The sequence below is a fragment of the Urocitellus parryii genome, chromosome 10 (assembly GCF_045843805.1).
Source record: "Urocitellus parryii isolate mUroPar1 chromosome 10, mUroPar1.hap1, whole genome shotgun sequence".
Taxonomy (NCBI): Eukaryota; Metazoa; Chordata; class Mammalia; order Rodentia; family Sciuridae; genus Urocitellus; species Urocitellus parryii.
The window spans coordinates 22,395,991-22,417,897 of NC_135540.1; the positions used below are offsets into that span (position 1 = coordinate 22,395,991).

The following is a 21,907-nucleotide window of genomic DNA, read 5'->3' on the forward strand; positions in this document are numbered from 1 at the left end:
TTATGTTAGATCCTTAATTGTATCATTTGCATGCTTATTAATTTTGATAAATTCTTTTCCCAAAGGGTATGTTTTATAGATACTTGCTTCTGCCTGAACAAATAAAGATCTATCTAGAAGGCTTTCTTTCTGATTGGGAGATGTGGATTTGTGGAGTGTTATGTACAGTGAATGGAACAAATATATAAGAATCTGTGTGTAAATGTGTCATGAATATGCTCTTGTTTTTAACGAAGAGTGGGCTTACACATTTTATGTGAGATTTTCCCATTTAAAAATTAAAAAAAAAATGTTTTTCTTCCCAAATCTTTTGTTTGCAAAGGTCTTCCTATACTGAAACCTTTTGCTTTCAGTGGAGTGATAAAAATAGTCTAAAAGAATCCACAGTCTTATATTATTTAAAAAGTTGAGGAACATCATAGAATCTCTCAGCCTTTTATCATAAATTTTGAAATTCTTCAGGAAATGTTGGTCTTAGTGATTTTCCCCAAATCAGCTCTCCTGGTTTTTATTTATTCTTTTTATGCTATGGGTATTATTGTCTTGCTTTCGTCTATAAGGATGAGGCTAGTTTGTGTTCCTTAACAAGAAACCTCCCAGTCACCATGGCTTTAAACCACAAGACTTATTTTTCACTCATGGGGCATTAGTTGAGGGCTTTGCTCATCACTCAGATCGCTGGGCTTATGGAGCAGCCATCCAAGTTCAAGGACCCTGCTTATTGACAGAGAGAGGTAGTTCTGGAGGATTTTGCACCAGCAAGTGGATACTGTGGCCTGGAAGTGAGTTACAGTTGCTTACAACTAAAGGGTCAAAGGGTCTGGGAAGCACAACCCTCCCATCAGCCTGGAAAACAGATTGAGAACTGAAGTATACTTCAATTGTTTCTAAATCTCTGTCTACTATTATTGGATCAAGGATTATATGGAACCAACCTTTAATATGTATCCCATTAATATAAAACATTAATGTCTGCCATGTACTTCTTGTGTCTACATACCTAATGATTAGAAGCATTTAATGAAATGTTTGACAAGTTTTTTCTAATCACTGCTTTTAGTTTTTAAAGATTACTATCATTGGCTGAAAACTTGCATTTCATATGGTTAGGTTGAAGCAATTAACCTGTTACTTAATGTACTTTTGAAAAAATGACATTTGATATTGTGTTGTTCTTTCTTGTGGTATTACTGAAACAGTTGCAAAGCATCGGCAAATGTCTAAAATTTAGTCCCCTAAGAAAAGAACGTTTTCAGTATTGTAACATACTAACATATCTTGGACAACATATATAACATATATATGATATATAATTAATATAGCATACACATATACACATACATATCTTGTCCTGTTTGGGTCTGTGTAGCAGTTATTCTAATTTGAGATGGCAACAAATTTCATTGTTACATATCAGAATCAATGAATAGCTCATACTTCATTTATATAGCGATGTTTGCTATGAAGTTATGGCATGTGGGAGTCACTTCCATTGAACTTTCATCCATTTACCTAATATTTGTTAATAACATGTACTGTCCCCACCAGAAGGGAACTGTGCCATAGGTATACTGAATTGAAGGACTTCCAAAAACAATTAGTTCCAAACTTTGCTGCACATTTATCAGTTGGTACTGTTAAAAATACTGGTGTCAGGCTCTCATCTCTAATCAGACTTAATTGCTAATGAATGTGAATTGGGAAGTGAAGTTTTACAAAGCTCCCTAGGTAATTTCTTCCTTTGAAAAGCAAAGGTAATTCTAATATATAGTAGCAAAGTTTGGGAACCACTGTCCTGAAAATGTGGCTTGTGGATTGGGGAAATAGAACATACAATTATCATCCTGTTGAGTGTGTCCAATTACATGGAAAGCTTTTCTCTTGACTTCTTTTAAAAAATAACCCAACCTAAACTCTAGACAAAATAGAAACATTCTGAAGAGAATAGCACAATGTTCTTTTCTTTCCCTCAGTAACAGATGACCTATCATAGTTTAGTCCTAGTTCTAATCTGACTCCAGTTAGTTAACCAGTATTTATTGAGCAATCACAGTCTTGCTCAGTGCCTTTGGGATACATATTAAAGGTTGGTTACATATAATCCTTGATCCAGTAATAGTAGACAGAATAGAGATTTAGAAACAATTGAAGTATACCAAGTGATAAGATAAAACTTACAAGTTTGCAGGATAAAGAGAATCTTGAGTGCACGTTAATGGGTTGAAAAAGACTTTGTTATTTGAGCAATGTGTTTAGGAATGGGCTTCCTTAGATTTAAAGGTCAGGCACATATTTTGGCATGTAGACACACCCCACCACCCACCGCAAGGATGTGGGTGCAGAGTATGTCCTAAGACAAGCCAAGCCAAATCTGATAAGAAAGGAAGCATAAAAGAACAGTAAAAGCAGGTATTTGTATTTAATTGTGGTAAGGGTGCTGGGAAACTAGGATTGGTAGCCATATGTGGGATGCCTAGAATACTGCTAAGGGCAGAGTGCTCTATGAGTGAGCCAGATGACGGATTTGGCAGTAGTGTAGATAGCAGACAGTGTCTGAGTGGTTTTGCTGAAGTTCTGCTAGTCATATCTAGCAATTGGTTGGACATGGAAGATCCGAGGTCTGTAGGGAATCTTATATTCAAGTTTTTGGGAAACAAGTTATCAAGAAAATAGAGTACATGGCAATTTTATGGTGCATACAAGATCACCATGGGATGTTTTTTAAAAATGAACATTTCTGGACTCAATTCGGATTTGTTGAATGAAAATTGATAGTACTGGTTTCCAAAGGGATTAAATAAGAATAGGGAAGTCAACCAATTTAAAAAAATAAATAAATAAATAAAAGAAATTTCTGGGGCGAAAAAAAGAATAGGGAAGTCAAATGGACAGCAAAATTTTCTAATTTTCTGCTTTTGGGGAATAGAAGTAGCCATGGGAAATTTCCCAGGAGATCAGGTTTATGAAGGCCTACCTAATGAATCTATGTAGTTTTGGGAATTACGGGAGAGTGCATATGGACGTAGAGTAGAACCTCTATCCTCAATGAAGGTTAAAAGAAGAAATAACATGGCTAAAAGAGACTGTTTTAGTGTGTTGAAAGCCAAGAGCAATTCAAATGTCAAATACTTAGTAGATAAATCCCAGGCAAATTCAGAGGGGTTCATGGCAGCTCTGGTTCGTGCTAGCTGAGTCACCTCCAATCTATCCTCCTATCTCTGCATGGTACTGGGGATATGCTGCCCTCTGGTGGTTTGTCCCTTTGTGGGAAAATTCCCCATTATACTAAGTTTGTACATGGTTTCTTCCATTGCCTTGGCTTTGCTGAACATGAATGTTAACAGGCACCCAACCGTGGTTTTTGGCTCTCTGTTGAGGAAATTACTGCTCTGCCCTTGTCTCTGGAGAATGATGACAGATGTGGCACTCTCCTCTGCTCCTCCTGGAACTCTGATACATCTTGACTCATGGCTTCTTGGAGGACCCACTCTTGAACTTGAGTTCTGTGGACAAGGGGAATTGTCCTGGTTAACAAGTATGTGGAGTATTAGAAGGAAGGATCTTGGGAAGAGAAAATAGAGGTGTTTCAAAGAATGTGATGTATCTGGATCTAAGAGTTGTTATGTAAGACAGAAAGAGAGGGAAGGAGTGTGGGAAGAAGGGAGGCTCTCCAATCATTCTGATGCAGGGTCTACCTCACTTTTGGGTGATAAAATGTTGTCAAGTTTTGATCATGATGCAGTGCACATGCCTGTAATCCCAGTGACTTGGGAGGTTAAGGCAGGAGGATTGCAAGTTCAAGAACTGCCTCAGCAAAGTAGGGAGATGATCAGCAATTTAGTGAGACGCCCATCTCAAAATAAAACACATCTGGGAAGGTAGCCTAGTGGTAGAGCAACCCCATACCTCGCCCCTACCAAAATAAAAATAAAAAAGTTCTCAGGTTTAATCTCTGAAGTGGTGAAATAAGATGCATTTTGAAGGATTCTTAACCTTTCAGACCCTTAGTTTCTAAAAAAGAAAATAATTAGTATATTTTTTCACACTCTTTGCCCTCCACTCTGATTGGTAAAAATGGAAAGAGATGGTTTTTGTACATGGTGGATGGTCTTTGTGTCTTCATTTCCCCAACCATCCTTCCTTTGTGTTGTTTTGTCTCAAAATGTACAAATTCTTTCTCATCTAGCAGTTGTACTGCCTGGTATTGATTATTATATTTCCTTCATTTATTTTGGTTTGGGGACTTTATTGTTTGCTTAGAATGGAGAAAATGCCTTATTTACCCTTGGACGCCTCTACTCCTTTGTAGACATAGTGCTTCACACACATAGTAAGCAACTCAGTAACTTCTTCCTTTTTCTTAAAGTGTTCAGAGAGTTGACTAGAAAGCTATATTGGCAATTTGACCAATTTATAATTTGTAAAATTACTGGGAAAACTTATTCTTCTCTGTGTGGTTGGAATTAGTAGTTTTACATAACACCTGTAGGGTTTGCTTTTAAACCTTCATGAATTTATGAACTCATGAATTTGTGAGCATCATTCCGAATTATGGCTAATATATTAGATGTAGGTATAGCACATTACTTAATGAAAGGGACTCATGGTTTCAGAACTTGTGGTATAATTGTACAATTTCCTCAAATCCCCTTCCTAAAATGGAGCCATGCCTAGTATAATGTCCCTTTCTGGACATGCATGGCACCTAATTTTGAGGTGTGTGTGCTGTAAAAATAAGCAAAAATAAAGTAAGATTCTTTTGCTTAAAAACATCTTTTTAGTTGCTATTTTTTAAAGAGTCATTATGACTTAAAACTAAATTTGTATGCCACTTTGTTTATAAAGTTTCTCTTTAAAAATGTTCCATATGTGCATAATTTGAATATTCACTTCAATTTTCTAGAATATGGCATTAAAATGTCGGTCTAGGCAAGCTGTCAGTTATCAAATTCAGCATTGTTAACAAGCTGTGAATTCATGGGATAGAAGTAGGAAGCCACATATAAGATGTGACAGTCCTTATTTGTCACATGTAAAAGCGAATTTCTCTTCCTTTGAAAAGCAAAGTTTTGGATTTTGGAAAAATCTTAATGAAGTTGGCTTAAGGAGCTTCCAGAGCACTTTGGAGTGGTGTGGGGTCTCAAGATGGGTCCTGGCAGGAGAAGATAACGTGGATTTCAGTATTAATCTTTGGGGCATGTGGGACAGAAGACCCCCAAAGTGAAGTTGCAACATATTTTTCCATGATTGCACGTTAATCTTGAATTGCCAAGGGCAAATTCCATGCAAAATGAAGAAAATAGAGAACAGCTGTCCTCAGAAAAGTTCCAGCAAGCAAACTAGAGTTTCTCACTCACTGTCTCTTTTTTTAATCAGAATGGGTGTGAGGTGAGTGTGGGTGGAAACACAGGACAGTCTTATGTGGGAGGAAACTGAAAAGTCTTGTGGTGTCTGCAGAAATGCAAATACAAAATTGAAATACTAAGTCCAGGCAAATCGGGACTGAATATTCATTTTCTCAATTAGTAATCTTACTCACTTTAGGAAAACTCTGAAAAGCTATTAGCTTCCTAATTAATGGCTGAGTTGAATTAATAGGGGTACATACTCCCTATGAGATGGTATGCCCAGCTTGGTCCCCCACCTCCAGGTGACTCAGGGTTTGCTTTATGACTTTCAACTTTCGTCTTGTCCTTGTTCCATTTCCAATTTGGCTTTTTTTGTTACCTATGGTTTTATACATTTTTTTTCCATCTTTAACACATCCCCAGAACAGGAGTGCAGAAAATTAGTAGAACTTTATACAGTTATTACATAAATCATCTTGTTTTTGGGCATATTTGGGGTCTGAGGTCAGGCGGGGTCAAGAGAATGGCAATGGTATATTGTCAGAGTGCTGGAGGTGGTGTTAGGGAACATGGGAAAGCTTTCTTGTTGCAGACTAGGATGGACTAGGTTTTGCATGTCTAAGTTCTGATACTGTCCATGATATTTTATTGTAATACTCTGCACTTTGAGTATACTGTTGAAGAGCGTGATCTCAAAAGATTGTGGGGATAGGGTTGTGGCTCAGTGGTAGAGTGCTTGCCTCGCACTTATGAAGCACTGGGTTCAATCCTCAGCACCATATAAAAATAAATAAAATGAAGGTGTCCATCTACAACTAAAAATAAAAATTAAAAAAAAAAAAGTTGATCGCAATCTGAGTTTCCCCACTTACTGACCCTGAAGTTCTGGAAAGTTACTTTCTTCTACTCTTTGTGTCTCCATTTTATTATCTACAGAATAGGCTGATGACAGTGTCTCCTTTACAGGGTTATCATGGGAATGAAAAGGGGCTGCTTGGGACTTGGTACATATTGAGTCCTCAGTACTGAGTTGCTTATTTGGAGTGAAATCTAATCATTGAAGCCAGTCATAATTAGTCCTATTGTTGATCGAAGGTTCTGGGAGGACTAAGGAACTTTTAATGGTTTTCTTTAATAGCAATTTACATAGGGAAATAAATCATCTGACTTCATTTTCTCTAGCAATTTTAGGTGGCTTCTGTAACCAGAGCAAAATGAACTGTTTTGGCCTTTAACCTCCTATTCCTCAGTGTCTTGTGGATGTTTGAGCACTAAAATATCGAGAGAAAGCAAAGAAAGGGAAGGGATTCAGGAAGAAGGCCATGCCTCTCCCATTATCTCCAGCTTTTCTGCAGAAGTAAAACAAAACAAAGCAAAACAGCAATAACAAAACCAGAAAAGGAAAAGGAGATTGTTCCCTTTGCCTGGAATTGATTTGGTACCTGAAGCTGTAGCTGATCTGAGGCAGAGAGGCAGATGGCAGCAGTGAGGCATCATTAGACCTTTGATGTTTTCATCTCTTTAGTGAAAAGATGAAAGAGTCTTGTTTTAAAAAAAAAAAAAAAAATGAACTTTTTCCTTGAGTTCAAGAGTCTTCTAGTTTAGTAAGATTTTGCCACTAAAAATGGAGCTACATCAGTGCATTTGTTATTTAGCTCTTCCTTACCCATTCCCAGCTAGATGTGTGTTAGATGGACCTATGGCAACATTTTTTGTGTGTGTCCTGTAGGAACGGTGGTGGAGATATGATTGCTATTCTTAAAAATTAGCTTCATTCTGTGAATGCTCTGATTTTGCGCAACTTTCTTGTCTGAGATCTTGTGCTTCTTTCTTGTTTATAAGTTATTCTGCACAGTGTCGTGGAGACTGGTAGAAGACACAAGACTACCAGATCCAGAGACAAAAGTCAGGGTATCATGCTGAGTAGTCAGAGTACTGCATTTTGTGGCGGTTCCCTGAGCCTCAGTTCCCAAGGCCATTGCAAAGAGTGTTGGATGTTACCTGCAGATGACAGGCAGTTACAGGAAACTATAATCTTTTATAATAGCCAGGAGTCCCTCTGCTCTGGAGGGAAATACTGTTTTCCAAGGATGTCAGTAAACCTGTTCTTTGCTCCAGAGGGAGGTATTGGAACAGGAGGTGTTCACACCATACTGAAGGTATTGGTGGAAGTGAGTGGGTGGTATATCTGAGGATCTGTGAGCAGTTGAATTCAGAGTGTGGCAGATCCCTGGTGCTATGCTGTACTGTTTGCCTTGGTTTTGCAGACTGGGGTGAACTATTGACAATCTGAGCAACAGTGAGTTGAGATTTCTTGACTGGGAGTAGAGTTGGTAAGAATGGGATGGATGGAAGAGGAAGAAAGGCAGGATGATGTCAAGATTTTGGAAATAATTTAGATAAGAGATAATGGAGGTTTATACTAGTGTACAGACAGTATGGAGGTTCATCAAAAAATTAAAAATAGAACTGCCATATGATCCAGCCATGTGATACAGGGTGTGTATCCAATGGAAATTAGTATGTTGAAGAGGCTTTTGCACCCCAGTGTTCATGGCAGCACTATTCACAATAGCCAAGACATGGAAACACCCCAAGTGTCCAGCTGATGAGTAGATAAAGAAAATGTAGTATGTATTCACACAGGGAATACTGTTGAACTATGACCACAAATGAAAACTTGTCCCTTGTGGCAACAGGAAAGGAACTGTGGATCACAGGATTAAGTAAAATAAGCCAAGCACATAAATGACACGCACAGCATGATCTCACTCATGTAGAATCTAAAAACATTGATCTTACAGAAGTTGAGAGTAGAAGGGTGGTTACCAGAGAAGGAAGGATGGGCAAAGGTTGGTCACTGGGTACTAAGTTACCGTTAGATAGGAGTAAGAAGTTCTGATGTGCTGTTGGAGAATTGGGTCACTATAGGCAAAAGTAATGTGCTGTGTGTTTCAGAAATCTAGGAGAAAAGATTTGAAATGTTCTCACCATAAAGAAATGATAAATGTTTGAGGAGACAGGTATGTTTAATCTGACTTAAACATTATACAATGTGTATTGTATTGGAATATCATATGGTACCATGTACTTATGTACAATTTTAAAAAAAATTTTTATGTATCGGCTAAAAATAAATTTAAAACAGAGTACTGGCATTGGGAAGAAGGGATGGCGAGGAAGAGAGAGATGGCAGAACAGAGTTGACGACCTGTTGGTCTCAGTAAGGGAAAGGGAAGTCTGAAAACTGGCTCCACAGCCAACGGGGAGAGTATAAGAAGAGCAGGCGGGTGGGGAGGAAGAGAGATTGCCTTTAGATACTCTGAATTCAAGGTACCTGTGATACATCTACAGGAAATATTTAGGAAAGAGGAGAGATGGTGGCCATTGTTGGCGTAGTGATGATGTCTAAGTATCAGAAAAGTCATTCAGGTGGACGGTGAGGCAAGAAGATAAGGAAGCAAAGGTCAGAACCTTTGTGAATCCTTGCTTTCAGGGGACAAGAGAAGGGAGAATAATGGAGGCACCAGACAGTCAAAGTGGTAGCAGAGACTGGAGAGTGGGGTGTGGAGACATCCATGTGAGGGAGGACTCCAAGGAGGGATGTCAGCATGTCAGATACTCCAGAAAGTTCACGTAGGAGGAGGACTGAGAAGCAACCTTTTCCTACTTGAAGTCAAGAAGTGGTTGGGAAGTCTAGAAGTGAAGTAGTAGCTGGGTTGTACTTGTTTTCTCTTGGGATATTCTTCTCACAAGAGCTCTGAAAGATGGCTGACGTTATCAACCAGTGAAGCTAAGGGACGTGAATCGACTTGTTCAAATCCCAGAGCTAGAACTTTGCAGATTCCAACTGAAACTCTAGACTGAGTTTTTTAGGCCTATGCATCTCAAGCATAATGACCACGAGGAGGTAGAGATTCCTATATCCTCTCTTTTGAAGAAGTGGAGATGAAGAAAAGAATAAAAGGGGGGGATAGGTTTTTAAAGAGAGGTAGTTGGAAACTGTAGACAATAAAAAAGGGAAGTAGAGAAGATGGAAGTGCCATTCCCTGGATTTGCCCATCTAGATTTAAATTAAGCCATCCCAGAGTTCCACCTCAGTTCTTACCAGACCAGTTCTCCCAAGGCCTCTTAAGATGCACCAGCAACCCAGAAAGGATTTTTCCCTTGACAGGGAAACTCTGCAGTACCTTGGGAGGTCTGTTGGGAGCAGAAACGATGTCAGGAATCTGCATCTCTCTGTCTTTAAAACCTTAATATATAACATCTTATGTTTTCAGAGTGTTTGGAATACTGTCTTTCAATCTCCAGAAAACTCAGGCAGTTGAGAAAATATGCATGATTCATTGGGCTTGTTGTCATAAGCGGCGTCTGAGGCTTGGAACAAATTGGAGTAAACTGAGACAGGTCACTTAGCTGGACCTGGCACAGCTGGGACCGGGATCCTGATCTCCTAAGTCAGAAACACCTTGTGGTAGTAGAAATAGGGGGAGAAGAATTGGTCAGCAATGAACCTAGTGGTGATGGGGTTGCTGGGTTCCCATTCTTTGTGAAATAGTCCTTTAGCCAAGGCTCACACTGTGAACAAACACTGCAGGGGACATGGAGTGAGTCACAGCTGGTACCTCTGTGAGGCCATGGGACAGGTGGACATGAGACCTCTGGAAGAATTTGGGTCCCCACGTGTTAACTGATGCAAGAGGAAGCTCCTTGTGATTCTGCAGCTTTCTTTAAGTCCTTGGTTAGGTACTTGGCCAATGGCTTGTATGGTTGTGTAGGAGGAGCAACATTCTAAGAGCTGTCTGGCCTGGAACTAAAATGGTTTCTCTTGTGTTGGCTATAGACTGGAAGCAAGGTCAGTCAGTCACAGGTAGCCTACAGTTCATTTTGACCCTAAAATGAAGGTAGCCACTAATAAAGCAGCCACCTGTTGTATTTGAGCCTTGGATGAGAGAGGAAGAGACTTAGCCAAGCCTAGATGTGTGTTTAGAGTCCTGAAATTAACAGTACTTCCAAAAGCACCGGCTCCGACCTGGAACTGGATAGCTGCCTAGTACTTCTTCCATCTTTCTCACCTAGTTGGGACGGGTGCTGGAGCAGATATGATGGACAGACGTGGGAGGGCCCCTCCTGTGCCAAGCTGTCTTTCCTATCTTGAGACTCTGGTTTGTTTGGATGGGGAAGGACCATACAAATGAAACCCTGATTTTCCCTGAAAGTGCTTGCTGTCCAGGAGGCTGCCCGTCATGATACAGAAACAGGTTTGCACAAGAAGTGTACCTGAAGCTAGCATGCTGGGAAAGTACAACTCCATAGGAAGGGGCAAGGAAGATGAGACACTGGGTGATTATCTGTGATATTTTTCTATCTGCTATCCAAATGGTTATCATCCATGGGAAGAAATGCAAATGTTATTGGTGAACAGGAATTTTGTATTTTCCATGAGTCATTCTTATTAAGTAAATGTTGACTCTCTTCTTGGCATATGCTTGGTTTTCTGAAAGTGGAGTGTGGACAACATGCCTTCCTTGTGGGGGTTTTAGATGTATTATGCCTAGCTATTTTGAGATGAGGTTTGAATGTTATGCTGTAGTTAGTTTTTAGTGAGTGCTTGAATTAATAAGGAATTAGTTGAATCTGAGGTTTGTTCCCATGCTTTATAAACATAGGCTCCTTTAATTTTCACAATGACCCCATTCCACTTTTTTTTTTTTTTTATGGTGCTGGGGTTGAACCCAGGGCCTCGCATGCTAGGCAAGTGCTGTACACAGCCTCCCTTCCATCTTAACCTGTTTTTCAGATGAAGAAGGTGAAACATAGAGGGAGCAACTTGCCAAATCACACCTAGAGGATGGTAGTGTTGGAAATTTTCAGAATGTCAGTAATCCTAACTTGTGAACAAATTTGTATATCCAGGATATGCTTTTTAAAAATTACAAAAAATTTTTTTTGTTTGGACCAAGGTCCAGAAAGGTGAAAAGGTTATTGAGTGCCCTTTTGATCTTTTCATCTTTACATAGCTACAGTTAATCTTCTGTCTCATTGTTTAGGAATTGCTCTTACCTTCTCTTTGAGGTATTTAATGCATTGTAAGTGTTAAAAAAATAATTTATTCTTCTTGAGTTTTAGAGTTCAGTAGATAACAGTGTCTTACATTCATGGCAGTGAATATGCCCCATTGATGGAACAGAGCAAAGGATTCTTGCTTCTGTCTGTGTTTATTTAAAATTAATATGAACACATCTTCGACAGAAATCTAAAGTGTTACAGATTGCTGACTATCTTAAGGGTATGTATGGATCTGTTTATTTCTGTGTAACCTAGGACAGGATATAGCCTGGAAAGTGTTCACTACACTTACACAGGCACATAAACAGTGTTATTGAAGATTGGTTGTAAATATAGATGGGAACACATCGCCTTTTTTCTGTAACTCACCCCTGACCTGAAACGACACCCATGAGTTTCTCCATTGCTTTTCCTTGAGTCACCTTCATGATTTTCTTACGAGTTTTTCTAATCATTTCCTGTGTTACACGTCTTTTCCTTTTATTGTCAAGTGTCTTTCAACATTGGTTAATGTTTATAATTATGTAAAATATGTAAATATTTTAAATTAGGACATTTTAAAATAATGATTAGAATTTACATATGCATAAAATTGCACATTTTCTCATTACATAACCCATCAGGGAATTTGTCTTTGCAGTGCTGGAGAGTCGTGTAAACCTATATTTGTATTCCTACATTCACATGCTTACATATTTGCACATATGCCTCATTAAAAATGAAATGTTGCAGACTTTTGATGTAAATCCTGTGAATGTGAACATGAACATTAATGACCTTTTACCCTGTTGTCACCACACGCAAGTGCAAATAAACGATTCAGTCACTCTGCAAATATTAAGTACCTCATTCCATGCCAGGCGCTCTGCGGGTTGCTAGATGTGAGCTGAATGAATGTTTATAGACCCATGGAATTTGATCATTTATTTCTGTAGAATCATGCAGCTGCAAAATCTTTTAAAATAATTTTGCGCCTTTTACCATCAAAAGTGTTTACATTCCACGTTGAGCCCTTCTCTTTCATCTAGTTTTATCTACACACACAGGAACACATGGGAGACCTTTCCTGTCTTGTCTTTCCATATTCCATTTACTTCTTAATCATCAGCATATTAATTCATTATTCACTTCAATCATTAATATAGTCCATTTATTTGTTAAATGCATAGGACGTACTGAGCACTGTGTGAGGTAATAGAGAATACAGAATTATCAAAGTGTCTCCTGAAACCAAAAAGAAGGGGGGAACAAAAAGATTTCCTGCCCTAGTTGGTATCAAGTTGATCTCTTAATTTTAATTTCTAGGTCTTCACTTAATTCTGGGTGCCTGAAATATAGTTAGTACTTGATAATTCTGGGGAAATTCAATATTATGGACTACCTCACCTGCTAACTTCATTCCTTTCTGTTTTCCCCTTTTGCTTTGCATTCTTTGCCCTGCTCACTGTGTGTGTGTGTGTGTGTGTGTGTGTACGTGCACATGCAAATACACTTTGTAATCACCTTTACCTCTCTGCTTCCTTTATTTTAGAAACTGTTTTTTTTTTCTTATTCACCACATTTACTTGTATCCTACTGTGGTTTAAATGTGTCCCCAAAGTTCCCGTGTAGAAAACTTAACCCATACTGCAGCCGGATTGAGAGGTGATTAGGTACGGAGGGCTCTGCCCTCATGAGTAAATTAACACTGTCGTCTGGGGAATGGGGTTATGATTATAGGAGTGGGCTCCTGATTAAAGAATATGTCCCCCCCACTTGCTGACTTATCCTCCTTTCTCCCTGCATGTGATGACAGCAAGAAGACTCTCACCAGATGTGACCCCTTGATCTTTCCAGACTCTAGAACCATAAACTAAAGAAATTTTTTTTTGTCATCTCTTACCCAGTCCAAGACATCCTGTTATAGCAGCAGAACATAGACTAAGACACAGCCTGTCCAGTCTTACCTCCACTTCTGTTGTTTGAGTTTATTGATCCTTTCAAATCATATTCTCCTTTTTGTACCTTAACTCTTATTGTCCCAGAGCATCTTCCTTTCTCTCTTGCTTCTCCAGATCACTTGAAAGGGCCTGTGGGTGCCAAATATATTATGGCTCTGGTGATATCTTCTGGGTTCTGAGAGGGAAACAACTGGGCAGATATTGTGATGAAACTTGATTCATTCCCACTTTTTGATATCTCCTCACAGAAGATGTGGGTCACACTCTGTGGTAGCAGAGTGGCAGATTAGAAGAGACTGGTGATAGGAAGTAAGACATGCTGGATTTTACCTTATCCACTTTACCTGGGACATCTGTCATCAGATGATCTTCTTTGTATTGGAATTTGTATATTACTACCCATTGAAACCAGTCTCATCTATTAAAAGAAAAATCTTTGGGCTTATAAACACTTTTGGGCCAAATTACAATTTTTTTTGCTAAAACCCAGAAAATATTTTATTTATCTATTGGTAAGCCTTTATACACTCAGAGTTACAATAATTTGGATATTGAGCTTTCTTAGTTTAGAATACATTTTGGTCCAGTCTGTATTTATAGTTCTAAGTTAATTTCAAGTCACATCAACATAGTACTACCTACCTATTTTGTGCCCAACTACTTAATGCAAGGTGCCATTTACCAAAATAAATAAATACACAAAGTTGACCTAATATTTCTCAAGGTAATATATGCATATTGGGAGAGAAGATAGAATAGAGTTCTACAGTTGTTTGTTTTAAAATTCTAATTCTGGATGTGTTTCAGAATGTAATTTTTTTCTTTAAGTAAAATGGTAATACAGGTCTATATAGTATGTGCATCTCTAGATAAGTTTGTGGAAATTACTGTATGTGCATCTCTAGATAAGTTTGTGGAAATTACTGTTTTTATTATGTTATTGTATTTTTTATACCTTTATTTTTATATGCAGTGCCGAGGACTGAACATCATGTATGCTAGACAAGTGCTCTACCACTGAGCTACAACCCCAGCCCTGGAAATTATTTTTTACATGGTTGAATATGAGCATTCACTCTAAGTGGGGAAAATAAAGACTTAACATGATGTGTTCAAGGTCAAGCATTGAGAATTCTGGTTTTTGGAGTTGTGACTAAGAGATTATGGGCTTGGTTTAGAACGTGACCAAGTGTTGAAATAAAAGGAATTGATTATGATTATGTTTAGGGAAAGGGACTATTAGTTTGGGCTAGAGTCAGAAAAGGTGGGATTTGGTCTGGTTTTGAAGGTTCGGATGGAAATTTATTTTACTCATTGCTGAATCTTGAGTAGCTTCTTGCACCTGGCACATATTTGAATAAATAGGTGACAGGTGAGTCGTCTTGGGTAGACAAGGGGCATACCGTTCCTGTCAGGGGAGAGACCTCAGCCTGAATATAGTCACGAAGGATAGTGTGAACTTGGTTTTCTGTGGGGGACAGCAGCCTGCTGTGCGATAGACGTAGGTAGATGAGTGGGGCCCCTTATGGATACTCATGTACTTGTCAAGGCTGGGAAAGGGGCTTCATCTGCTGGCTTACTCTTAAAATGGGGATGGTGAGGGCCTTCGGTAATAGTGATGTGAATGCTGGGAACATAGAGGGGAAAGACGGTGGTGGTTGGAATGTGGGTGTTCCTGTGCAAAGAACTCAAGACTGTGTTAAAGCGGCAGAGATTCGTCTTCAGTTAGAAGACTGAGTGGACATTGACCTGTCGAATTTGGAACGTGACATGTTAAACTTGAAAATTCTAATATTTGGTGACTAGAAAGAGTGATCCCTTTGAGCAAGAGGGAAATTGGGGAAGAAGCTGGAAGGGAGGTGATTAGGCCCACTAGTATGAACTGGCATGTTGGTCTATATTCTCTTAACACAGTTGACATTTTTATATGAACACGTATGTGTTTGTAGATTAAAGTTCTTCTCGTTTTGTTAGTCCAGGGCCTTTCAAAGGAGTGTTACAAGAGAGATAATCCCACAAGACTTGAGTATTTCATGTGCCATTTCTGAACTGCTTTTGTATGAGATTTATTTAAATTTCATTAAGAAAAGGAAAAACTGTGTTGAGGAAGTTTCATTCCCCTTCGCACCTTTCATTATGCATTAGCAATTAACTCTACTCTTCTCAGGGTGATGAATTTGAACTTGATCAATTATCTGATAGTAATTACCAGCAGAGTGATGATTATTGCTGAAATAACATTCTTATTTCATCTTTCCATGTATTTCAGGCACTTTTCACAGAGGTGCATATTTGTTTGCAGAATATGACTTGCCCTTTTTACTTCTGGCACTGGGGTCAAGCTGTTGTTGTAGGTTTATTTAATAGAGTAGTGCTGAACAAAATCCTCTGGCATTTTAAACACTCTGGACAGGTCCCCTGGCTTCTAGGAGAAGGAAGGAATGAGTAGCTCAGTCTTTCTCCTTGGAGCAGGCTCAGAATTCTCTGATTTTTATTTCTTGGCATTTTCCTCTTCTCTTTTGCAACTTGAGGCAGGGCCATGCTGCCCCATCTCCTGTTTTAGTTAGTGGCTGTCCCACATTAGGAAGGAGCCTCTTTGCTGCTGGGACTCTTGCATTCTGGGTAGACTGGGGGCTAGCCTTGGCCCTCCTGGTTCTCTGAGCTCTAATGAGAGAATGGAGAGAGAGCATGTATCAGTAGGGCAAGGCTGCTGTAACACAAAGTCATATACTGGGTGACTTAAAAAATAGAAATTTACTTTTTCATAATTTTGGTGGGGCTAGAGGTGTATTATAAAGCTATCGCCAGGGTCAGTTTCTTCTGAAGCTTCTGTCCTTGGCTTGCAGGCCGCCAGCTTTTACTGTGTCCAAATGTTCTCTCCTTTCAAGGACACCAGTCATATTGGACTAGGGCCCACCCAGATGACCTCATTTTAAATGAATTACTGCTTTTAAAGACCTTTTTTTTTTTTTTTTTTTTTTTTTTCTGTATACAGTCACATTTTAAGATACTGGGAGTTAGGACTTCAACATGTAAATCTGTGAAAGTCACAAATTTGGCCCATAATCAAAGGCAAAATAGAACATTTGAGAAGTTTAAAAGTGAGTAAAGACAAATAAAAAGCAAAATGGAGGAAGAGAAAAAAACTGATTTCTGGCAAGAAAAAAAAGTGTATGTGGATGTGTCAGAGTGCATTATAATGTACAGAATGTTTCTAGCATCTTTTTCCTCCCAGCATACTAGGGCCTAGGGTGTTGCCCTTGATCTCCTATGTGGCCTTGGGTCTCAGAGGTTTCCTAATTTGCTCATGCTTGTCTAACCTAGACTTGAATCCAGTGCTTTAGACTCTGTCTAGTATTCTTTTCATCAGTGCAGGAGGTAAGAAGAAAATAGACCCCTTTGTGCAGATCTCATGGCCTTTTGTTGTTGAGTTATTTTGTTTTGGAAACTTTGGGAATTAGAGATGTCATTTCCTTGTCAGCCAGTCGTGTTCTTGTTGGCTTTAACATTTGTAGCGTAGAAAATAGACACATAGCCCTGAAGCTGTAACTCTTTGGAAGTATAGACAAGTAGTCCTATTTGGGGGGAGTCATTGCTTTATTATATAATTTTTCAAGTCCATTGAATTAGAGAATTCCGTGCAATGACCGCCCATACTCTTATCACCCAGATTCAGCAATATGTACAGGCTGCCCAGTTGCTTCAACCATCTCGTCTTCCTCTTTCAGCAAATCTAAGACAGATGACTTCCATTCCTTTCAGTGGAAGGAAATTTCTTTGTATCACCTGAATGCCTCTCAGAGTTTCCTGATTGTTTCTCAAGTGTCATTTACAATTGGTTTGTGCAGATGAGAATCCAAAAGGGACATTTATTCAGCATATGAAATTGTGTCTGATGTAACTTTTCTTGCCTTTATTATCTATTGTGCTCCAGGACCCCTGATTTTCAGGTTTCTGCAGAAGAGTTTGCAATGATTTGGTTTATTTTGCAGTCGAGTTTGTGGTTGATACACACTTGGGCAGAGCATATAACAACTCTTTCTTTAAAAATACTGCTTTAGTCTTGACTGGTATCCAACAATCATCCAAACAATTGTTTCTTTTTATATCCTAATCACTATATTATTTTTAAAAGACTAACACTTTAAGAGAAATGTGAACAAGTGAACCGAAGAAACATAAGGTTTAATGTATCTTTACAAGTTGCATTGGGATACCTTTTAGTGTATCCATGATGCTCAACTTTTCATTAACATTGACTCGTTACATTTTTGTCCACATGGAAAATTGATTTAAGTTATTTTCCAACCATAGCACACAAATACAAAGCCGGTTAAAAAAAAAGTTGGTATAAACACTTGATTTTTGTCGAACATTATTTTTACAGTCAACAGGAATGTTGCTAATGTGAGTTAGCAAAGATTCTGACTGCAATTGTTTGGTGACAGCTTTTTAAATCTGATACTGTTGTATTTTGCTAACATTTCGTTTCTTCCAATAGGTATAAATGACCAAGGATTGTACAGAGTTGTGGGGGTGAGTTCAAAGGTCCAGAGACTTCTGAGTATGTTGATGGGTATGCCTCTTTTCTAATCATTTTTCCATGCATTATTTGTTAATGTTCATTGACTTCACAACTTAATATTTCATAGTAACATAAAGCATATTTGGGAATCCATTTTTTCTTCTACTGATGAGTGGTCTCCTGAGCAGAGATGGTTGACTCAGAAGTAGATTAGTATTTGGATCAGCTTAGATTATCTACTTCACCTCTACTTATTAAGAAGATGATGCATCTCATGGACGAATCTTTTTTTAAAAACATTTATTTATGTATCTTTAGTTTTATGTGGGCATATTATTTTGTTTTTATGTGGTATTGAGGATCGAACCAGTGCCCCATGCATACTAGGCGAGAGCGCCACCACTAAGCCACAACCCCAGCCCCATGGATGAATATCTTTCACCCCTTGCTCTACTCAGTGAAGTAGCAGTCAGGCTTCTATGATTTGCATGATTTCCAAATTGCCTGTCCATAATCTTGACAGTACATTTGGTTGGACAAGACCACTGGGACTCGCACATTTCTATGGAGCTTCCCAAACTGTCATTTGACAGCGAGGGTCTGACTCTTAGGGATTCATTGGTATTCACAGTGGCTTGTTTGTAGTTCACACCAGGCTCTTCTCCAGAACCACGCATGCTCCATCTGTGCTGATAACACAGTGTTCTTTGGCATCGCAGACTAGAGGAAGCCAGAAAGTGAATTCATTTCATTACCCCAGACATTATGTGAATGACAAAGCGCTTTTGCATTACACACTGCTGTCAGTTCCGTGCCACCTGTAAGGCACTCCACTTCTCCCCACCTCAGAGCAGGCTGCCTCTTGAGAAGCAACAACTCATCTGGCTGCAGGCCCTTGGATATCAAACCAATCTGTCATTCTGACCTTGCTACATATTAATTTATTTGCTGTCTCACTTTAATTAATCAATATTAACAATGCCTCCAGGTAGGCTGTGAATGCATTTAAACCTGTCTGCATCCTAAAGTGTTGTAGTAAAGACTCATTTTTAGAAAGCATAAACTAAGATGAACAAAATCAACTGACACATTATGGATAGCACTGCTTGTTTGGCTGTATTTGAATTAAGGATTTCATAAGCAACAACCTTTTTTTTTAGCTATTAACCACAGGAAAAATTGCCCGTCATCAGCTGGAGAGCCTTGTTAGGATACATTCGCTTTCATGAGCTGTTTTCATTTTCTGCCTCTCTGGCTTGACTTGGGTGTGCAATTCTGGCAGACAGATTTTTCCTTTTTACCATTAGCAGGCTCCAAATTAAATAGACCCAGGTTGCCAGTGGTTCAGTAGCAGCTGGAAGAGTTTAATGGCACTGCAGCATCTGCTTTTACTTAATTTTAAAATTAGAAACACTTCTCCCATTTCCAACACGGTGTTTTAATGATTAGACCTAGAAGGCTCTTGGTATCAGAATGGGAGATGTGGGCCGAAAGGCACATTTTGGTGCTAAACTGGCCATAAAGATCCTGGCATTATTTTTATCCTATTGTTCACGTTCCAGGAAAGCTTGAGTAAGGGTGTTTCTGTGGTCACCATGAAGTGTTAAGCTCTCTCAAAATTTGTTCTTAATCTCATAAAATCCTATACACTCAACATAGCTGGACCCAGGTGATGGTCTCCTCTGCTCGTGGGAAATGTTCCAAGACGGTCCTTAACTTACAAGGTGTTTTTTCACTGTCTGTCTAAAACCTCAAACATTGATGACCTGGAAAACTGTCCATACTTTCCATGAGCATCAGAGTAGAGAAGTCCAGAACACGGGCATGTTATAACCTCCTTTGAATTGCTGGCAAGAGAAGTGCTGCTGTGTTCTCAGTAATAGTCTGTAAAAAGAGGAAATTAGAGAATTGGCATGAGAGAAAGACACTGACTTGTTATCTCCTCATTTAATAATTAATTTGAGGACTGAATAATATGTTTGTTTTTGTTATCTATAAAGTATCCGTAGTATGAATTTAAGATTGTCAGTCAAAAATTTTGGATTTGCATTAGCACCATTTTCTTGTTTGTTACCAATACAAACTTTAGCTCTCGGCAAAATAGGTTTATTCACTATTTCCTACTGAATTGAGGATTTCCTTAAGATGTGTCCTTCCCATCCTGATTAAATCTTCAAATTGAAATAATTTGCTACTGCTGCCAAAAACAAAATTTGAGTTTTGGTAGTCATGTATGAGTTCCCATAGATGTTCTTTCTCTCCAGCTTTTCCCACTTCTCTATTGTTTTAAGGTTGTATGTCCTAAAGAGAAGAAAAATTGAGTGGGCCCGCCAAAGTTTTAAGTTTGCTTTTTAAAGCAAGTCATTATCTTTTATTATTATTCCTGAGAGCAATATTTTATTTAAAATTTGGATATTTTCAAAGAGCATTTTGTTGGTAATGCATTTTTTTTCTTTGAAATATAATCTAAAATCTAAGTGTCTTGAGAAAAAGTTCCAAGCTATTTCATTTTTTGAGAGCTGCTTTTACTTGATTCATTTTAGGTCTTGAGAGCTATTTACTTTAGATTTTTTATTGCCATTTTCATATAAAATGTTTTGCATTTTCTGTTTAAAGTATTCTTTAAATACTCACATGTAGAAGTTTGTGGTGATTCCTAAATAATCTATGCTTAATCTCTTGCACGTTTTCCTTACCTCCTTTCTGTGGAGTGTTTTCTTCCCCCTTTAAGACTAAAATACAGAAAAATGTTTCTCCCCATTATCTTTACCTATTCCATCCCTTCCTCTCCTTCCCTCATCCCTCCCTCCTCTTCCCTCATCCCTCCCTCTTCCTCCCTCATCCCTTCCTCTCCCTCTCTCATCCCTTCCTCTCCCTCCCTCATCTCTTCCTCTCCCTCCATCATCCCTTCCTCGTTCATCCCCTTCTCTTCTCCCCTCTCCTCCTCGCCCCTGTCTCCTCTTCTCACCCTCTTCATCTCCTTTCTCCATTCAACATGAAGAGTGATGGCAGCTGATCATAGAAAGCTCTGTAAATGGAGAAATCATTTATGCTCTTCCAGGCCAGGTGAAGGAGAAGGTAACTGTCGTCCTTCCTGGTGTTGAGACTTTGTCTTCCATCCTGGAATAGAAAGCAACATTCTGCTGAATTTCCAGCAGCCTCTGAGCCTTTCCCTAGACTAAGCTTCTTAAATTTCCAAAAGGAAATACCCACCTGAGGGACGGACTTCCTTTTGTTTACAGGCCATTTTCTTTTGCTGTCTCTGAGTCAGGGCACATAATCTGGTAAAAGTTTGTTTAGATACAGAGTAGTTGAGGAAAGTAGAGAGAAATAACACATGGGGCGTGTTTGGGGTGAGTTATGGTTTTTTAGTCAAGAAGATGAGAATTTAAAAGCTGAATCACAGTAGTTATAGATTAGAACTGAAGTGTGTTAGCTGTCCTGTATTCCTGCTCTTCCCCCACTTTGGAAGGAAAGCAGAGCCGAAGAACGGGAAACTGAGAAATGAGGTAGTGTGACGTATGGGATCTCATGGATCCAGTAACTATTTCTAAATGTAATTTGCAAAAAAAAAAAAAAAAAGCCTGGATGGTTTATATATTTTTAGACATAGAAACATAGAAAACAAGAAATAAAAATAATTTGGAAGAGTGTTGATTTAAAAATATTACCTCATTTACTTTGTCTGCAGGACAACTTTGTCACATAGTTTGGGAGGAAAAGTGAACTAATGTAGCTGAAAAACATTTCAGTTTATTACAATAAAGTGTATTTTCAGAACTCATCCCATCATCATGCTTCTTCAAGTACTTTGAAATTGGACCCAAGCCATTGTTAAGTGCAGTATTAGCTTTGCATAAAATGGTGCTTTGCAGTTTGGTTGGGCCATACATTTCCAATTTCAAAGAAATAGCCAGTGGTTATGCAAGTAGGAAACATTCACCCCAATAAAAAGTCTACCGTTTACACTCATTATTTTGGAGTTTTAACTATTCGTGAGATGTTATTTTTTGGTTCTAAAGGAA

General features: G+C 38.7%; 1 protein-coding gene across 1 annotated transcript in view; it reads left to right on the forward strand.

Annotated features, from left to right (window-relative positions):
* The window catches only part of Arhgap10 (Rho GTPase activating protein 10), a 302,252-nt gene that overhangs the window by 155,227 nt on the left and 125,118 nt on the right, over positions 1-21,907 (forward strand). The window contains exon 14 of the mRNA XM_026392727.2: positions 17,859-17,933. Within this exon, the coding sequence (XP_026248512.1) occupies positions 17,859-17,933 (75 nt within the window). The remainder of the gene's footprint in view (positions 1-17,858; positions 17,934-21,907) is intronic.